Source organism: Elgaria multicarinata, chromosome 9, assembly GCF_023053635.1.
Source record: "Elgaria multicarinata webbii isolate HBS135686 ecotype San Diego chromosome 9, rElgMul1.1.pri, whole genome shotgun sequence".
Lineage (NCBI taxonomy): Eukaryota > Metazoa > Chordata > Lepidosauria > Squamata > Anguidae > Elgaria > Elgaria multicarinata.
The window spans coordinates 22,993,043-22,998,851 of record NC_086179.1 but is presented as its reverse complement, the minus strand read 5'-3'; the positions used below and the strand labels follow the sequence as shown (position 1 = coordinate 22,998,851).

Below are 5,809 nucleotides of genomic sequence, written 5' to 3'. Positions count from 1 at the left end.
TCACAGAATCCCAGCATGTCTTAGCGCATAAAGTCAGCTCATGCAGGGCACTGGTCACAGGCCTACTGGGCCTCATGGTTTCCTTGTGCAAACTGAATATATGGCCGTAGAACATCCCCAACACACCTGTAACTGCACATGGCAGGAAATGAATGTTCATGGAAAGCAAGCTATCTTCCAAGGAAGCTTGTTCACCATTACTGAACTTCTCACAGAGGCATCCCCTTGCTAAAAAACCCAAAGGCTTCCCAGAATCCAACTTGAAACCCACCACCCTAAGAACATGAAATGGAATGGACACCTCAACATCTGGCAACACACAAACCAGACAAATGCACCACCTGTTGGTGAGGACAGCGTTCAGCCATTACCAAGGTGCACCACAACACTATTGAGCATGCAGTGCTTAGAGGGAGAAACAAGAGACAGACCTTGCCATCAACCTCAGCAGAACCACCAGTAGAGGTCTCCTGGGAAGAAGGTGCCAAAGCACCAGGAGGCTTAGTGGACTAAAGAAAGCAAGAAGGGCAGGAAATGACATCAGCATCACTTTTCTGTTTATTTCCACCCAACCTCTTTGTTTCCTCCCAGTGGATGCCTTTCAGAATCACAGAATAGTAGAGTTGGAAGGGGCCTATAAGGCCATCGAGTCCATCCCCCTGCTCAATGCAGGATGGGGTATGCACATGTAATTTTTCAACAGAACCTCCAAATGGCCCTGAGCAAGGGAGTAACTTTAAGACCTGCTTTGTTGTTTTAAAAACAATCATTCCAAGCGTACACACCTTGTCGCGTGACCCAGCAGAAGGCATTTCTCTGGCTAACCTGTTCCGCCTTTGTTCCTTAAAAAGAAAAGAAAGATAAGCAATTCAAAGCCTTTATTAGGAACAGACAGTTCGGGAGCATTCAAGTCTTACTGCCTCAGGGACAGTGATCTAAACTTTACCTAAGAACATAAAAGGAGCCATGCCGGATCAGATCAAGGTCTATCTAGTCCAGCATTCTGTTCACAGTGGCCAACCAGCTGCCCAAGGGAAACCCACATGCAGACATGAGTGCAACTGCACCCTCCCGCCCATGTTCCCCAGCAACTGGTGTACATAGGCATACTGCCTCTGATACTAGAAGTAGCATATAGCCATCAGGACTAGTAGCCATTGATAGCCTTCTCTTGCAAGAATTTGTCCAACACCCTTTTAAAGCCATCCAAATTGGTGGTCATCACTACATCTTGTGGTAGCGATATGGGATTAGTCATTGAGAATAACTCTCTGGCTGCGTTTGGACAACACAATTACCAACGGTGGTTTAAGTAGGCAACCGTTAGTGGAATAGTCAATCATTGGTTATTGTGTTGTCTGTTGGGCAAAAACCACCCCACGGTTGACTATTTTCCTAAAGTAACCAACGGAAAAAAACAACGCTCTGATGAGTTGACTAGTCACACAACTGTTGGTTAGCGTGTTGTCTGTCGGGTTCCATGGACTATTTCACCCTGTTGAGTTGACTATGTCAGCTGCCTACAGAGTCCTCCAGCAAAAGCGACCAAAGCAGCAGCTGCCTCTCTAGTTCAGCCGGCAGAATTTGCAATAGCTGATGGGATACCAGCAGGAGGACTGGGGTGGAGAGGAGGTGGGGGATGTGTCAAACACACAGTTGATTAATAGTCAACTCGACGCTGGGGTTAATCCACTCCATGGTTGGTTATAATCATGTCGTGTGGGGAGAACCCCCTTGATAATCAACCCTAAAATTGACTATTAACCCGCCATTGACTATTGTGTCTCCGAACGCAGCCTCTGTGAAAGGCTAAGTTACCTATGCCTGATTTGCAAAGTGAAAGTCATTGCTCTGATGCATTGCAGCTATAATGGAAGAGAATGACTTTTGGCAGTCAGCATTCAAGAACCAAGATAATGAAGGCCTCCAGGGACCCAACGGTTAGCAGTGCTGGTGCATGTCCCCTCCTCTCCAGTGGGATACCATAGCCACTGGCAGAGCACACTCTTCGTATGCAACAGGTGTCCAGGTCAATCCCTGCATCTCCAGTTTGAAACAATCTAAGGTAGCACGGCTAGAGAAGACCCAGATTATCGGAAAGCTGCTGCCAATTGTGTAGACAGCATTGAACCAGACAGACCAAACGTTTGACTCAGTTCACACATGCAAGCCCATGGTTTATTTAACCCATAGTTTGTTGCTGTACCCAGGATTTATCTGGCAAACCATCAAAAAAATCATGGTTTATTTTCTCAATCCCTGTGTTGTTTCCCGCCTTCTTCATCCACTCCCTCCCTGTATCCAAAATGTTTTGTGGCACTGTGCTACTGGCATGTACAGTGGCTGGAGGGTGTGTGTTTTTTTACCACCTTCAGTAGCCTGGTGAAACAACCCATGAACAACCTATGGTTGTTATGAGCTTCTTAATCTATATGGCTGGCCTCTCTGAGAGCATGCAATGCTACATGGACCTTTGGCCTATACCAGATAATGTAACTAGTTTCATTTTGAGCTGGTACTATCATCAAGTGCAGATCTAACAGTCTTAATTCATCCTAACCTGCTGGTGTGGAAGTTAGATCATTTCCATAAGATAAGACTGCAAAATAGAATATATCCATGCACAAGTTGACAGACCCACTCATAATTAACAGAGAGAGAGAGAAAATGCTTAAAGAGGATGAGTTTCTTCCCTTACCTCTATGTTGTTGTTTATTAGCCCACAGGCATCTGCAAAATCTGGATGTTTGGTGTTGATGTAGGCCAACTCGATGGCTACCAAATTGTGAACCTACAAGAAAGAGAGAGAGAAAATCATTCAGCGTTTCCACATTTTGCCCTGTTAAATCCAATGCTTGGCATAGTCATCCCTTAGAACGGATCAGTTTTCACAGGAAAGATAGCCAGAAAATCTAATTTAGCAACACTGTCCCGAAAGGCCACAGAACAAAACACAGCTGAAGGCAACACATTCACCATGCAATGACAGCTGACCTTCTCCTAAAGGAAGGGGTGGGTAACTTGTGGCACTCTCCTATCATGCCTTATCACTGGATGTGCCGGCTAGGGTTGACCTTTTTTTTTTTTTACACTATACTCAAGTTTTAATGTTAGCAGGATTGTTTTTTATATGTGTAGAACTGACTTGGGGGCCCTTATGGGGACCGAAAGGTGGTACAGAAATGCTTTTGTAAATAAATTAAAAAGTAAGGTGAAAGTGCAATCCCATGCATGTTTACTCAGAAGTAAGCTCTACTCAGAAGTAAGCCCAATGGTGCTTACGCCCAAGTAAGCGTGGCTTGCAGCTTAAGCTCCTCCAAACTCCAGTCAAGTTTCACCTATGGAGGGAGCAGGACCCGTATGAAACACCAATTTCAGCTGCAAATTTGTTATGCTGATCACCAAAAATGACTATCAACGTAAGAAAAGCCATGCTGGAACAGATCAAAGGTCTATCTAGTCCAGCACTGTGTTCACACACTGGCCAACCACAGTGCCCACGGGAAATCCACAAGCAGGACACAAGTGCAGCAGCACCCTCCCACCCAAGTTCCCCAGCAACTGGGGTCCATAGGCTTACTGGCTGGGTTCACATATCATGCTAACCCATGGCGGGTGGGAAGTTACACTGGGGAGGTGGTTATGCAAACAACCTGCTGTGCTCCCATCAGATGATCAGGCAAACAAGCTACACAGAGTAGTCTATTTCACACACATCCTCACCCTTCCTCCTCCTCCCTCCCGGCTGAGCATGTATCCCAGCTTCCTTTGTGGATTTTCAAGCCTTTGCCAGATCTCCTTTCTCTGCCTGCGTGCCATGAAAAGGGGCAGGGCGGGGGACTCGAATTCCTTGAAAGTTTGCAGAAACTGAACAAAATTTAACGTGCAGGTTCCCCTTATGGGGAGCCACCACATGGACTACTGGATAAATGCAGAACTCTGCATTTTCATGGAAAAGTGAGGGTTTATTCATATGTGAAACCGTTTGGGAACTGCATGGTATGAAAGGGAACTTATTTGGAATCGGAGACACAGCTGAATGTGACGGGGTGTGTGGAATGAAGTACGTTGTGCAATTTATTTGTAAGATAGTCTGTCAGGGCACAGTAGCCTATTTGCAAAATAAGCTACAGTGCATAGCTTATAAGCCACCCTGATGGGTTAATGGGCCGTGTGAATAGGCCCACTGCTTCTGATACTAGAGGCAGTGGAGGCTGGTGGCTCTGATGTCAGTGAGGTGATGAATTTGCTGCAGACTTCAATCAGAACTCTAAAGGAGCTAGCCAAGGTGCTCCTTTAGAGTTCGGACTGAACCCGAGATTTACCACCCTAATGGCATCCATTGATTGGAGGTAGCAAATAACTATCAGGGCTAGTAGCCACTGATGACTTTATCCTCCATGAATTTATCCAACCCCCTTTTAAAGGCATCCAAATTGGTGGCCATCACTACATCATGTGGCAGCGAATTCCACAGATTAACTACGGGGTATAAACCTTCAGTCTCACGAAGCTCATTTTTATATGTACCGGCCAGATCATTTTCACCAGTACTCTTGTCATTCAGCTCGTCATGCATTCAAAGCAACACTCAGCTGCACACCACAACCTCCACAATAATCACCATGTCATTTGTAACTGGTAGCCTTCGGCGCAAAAGACTGGTCACAACCTCAACAATGGCATCGTGGAGTTTAGGAAACCTCAGCAGTTCCTGAAAACAAGAAACACAAGGAAAGGGTTTGTTTTCTGAAGCTACAAGGAGAAGAAATACATTCCGAAACAGAATAAACCATAGCAGATCATAGGAACAAACTACATAAAAAGGCAAACAATGGAAATAGCAAGAAATCCTCTTCAGGCGTTACTGGTTTCCAGAGATCTATCTGAGTGTTCTGTGATTTACAGTCTAAGAACACACGTTACTCAAATGGAATCCTAGTTTGGAGCTGCTGGAGCAAATCAAAGTTTCAAAGGAATGCAGCAAATCAAAGCTACGGGTGAATTTTAGATGGCAGAACAAAAGAAATTGCAAAATTGAGCAATCCTAATCCATCAGATCTATCATCCATCAAAGCTCAGTCTGCTGTTGTGCATGGTGGCCAAATCCAGATGCCTGTAGATGGTACTTAAGAGCATAGGCTATTGAGGACTTATGTAAGGTCTTCACAAACTACATGGCTCCCACAGAGCCAAATGGCCCTTTAGGAATCATCCTTCATTCGAGGCACTCTCCTCAATCCTGTTCATGCACTATAGCAGGGGTCTCCAACCCCCGGGCCACAGACCAGTCCCGGTCCGTGGCCTGTTAGGAACCAGGCTGCGTTCTCACCAGCAGGCCCGGCACTATAGCGCCACTGTCTCCCGTCACCCCCAGATGGGACCGTCTAGTTACAGGAAAACAAGCTCAGGGCTCCCACTGATTCTGCATTATGGTGAGTTGTATAATTATTTCATTACATATTACAATGTAATAATAATAGAAATAAAGTGCACAATAAATGTAATGTGCTTGAATCATCCCAAAACCATCCCTTCAACCCCACCCCCCGGTCCGTGGAAAAATTGTCTTCCACAAAACCGGTCCCTGGTGCCAAAAAGGTTGGGGACCGCTGCACTATAGCACCAAGGCTCAAAAAGTCAACAACCTGGAGCCCTTTTCAGAGAGACCGTTTCATTACCCAGATTTTTATTATAGCAGCACTTCTTTTTTTTAAATGGAAGCACCCGACGGGGCATTAGAAGCATGGGTCCTCCTTCTGAAGTTCTGATCCCATTTTTTCCCCAATTTCTTCTCTGCATTGCTAGC

General features: G+C 45.6%; 1 protein-coding gene across 4 annotated transcripts in view; it reads right to left on the bottom strand.

The window, feature by feature from the left end:
- Window positions 1–5,809, bottom strand: part of DNM1L (dynamin 1 like) — a 52,042-nt gene that overhangs the window by 12,388 nt on the left and 33,845 nt on the right. For 2 of the 4 annotated variants that reach the window (XM_063134966.1, XM_063134967.1), the window contains 4 exons: window positions 4,625–4,714; window positions 2,699–2,791; window positions 786–842; window positions 432–509 (listed from right to left, as the gene is read on the bottom strand). In XM_063134966.1, the coding sequence (XP_062991036.1) occupies window positions 432–509; window positions 786–842; window positions 2,699–2,791; window positions 4,625–4,714 (318 nt within the window). The remainder of the gene's footprint in view (window positions 1–431; window positions 510–785; window positions 843–2,698; window positions 2,792–4,624; window positions 4,715–5,809) is intronic. The other 2 variants (XM_063134968.1, XM_063134970.1) reach the window with 1 other exon arrangement.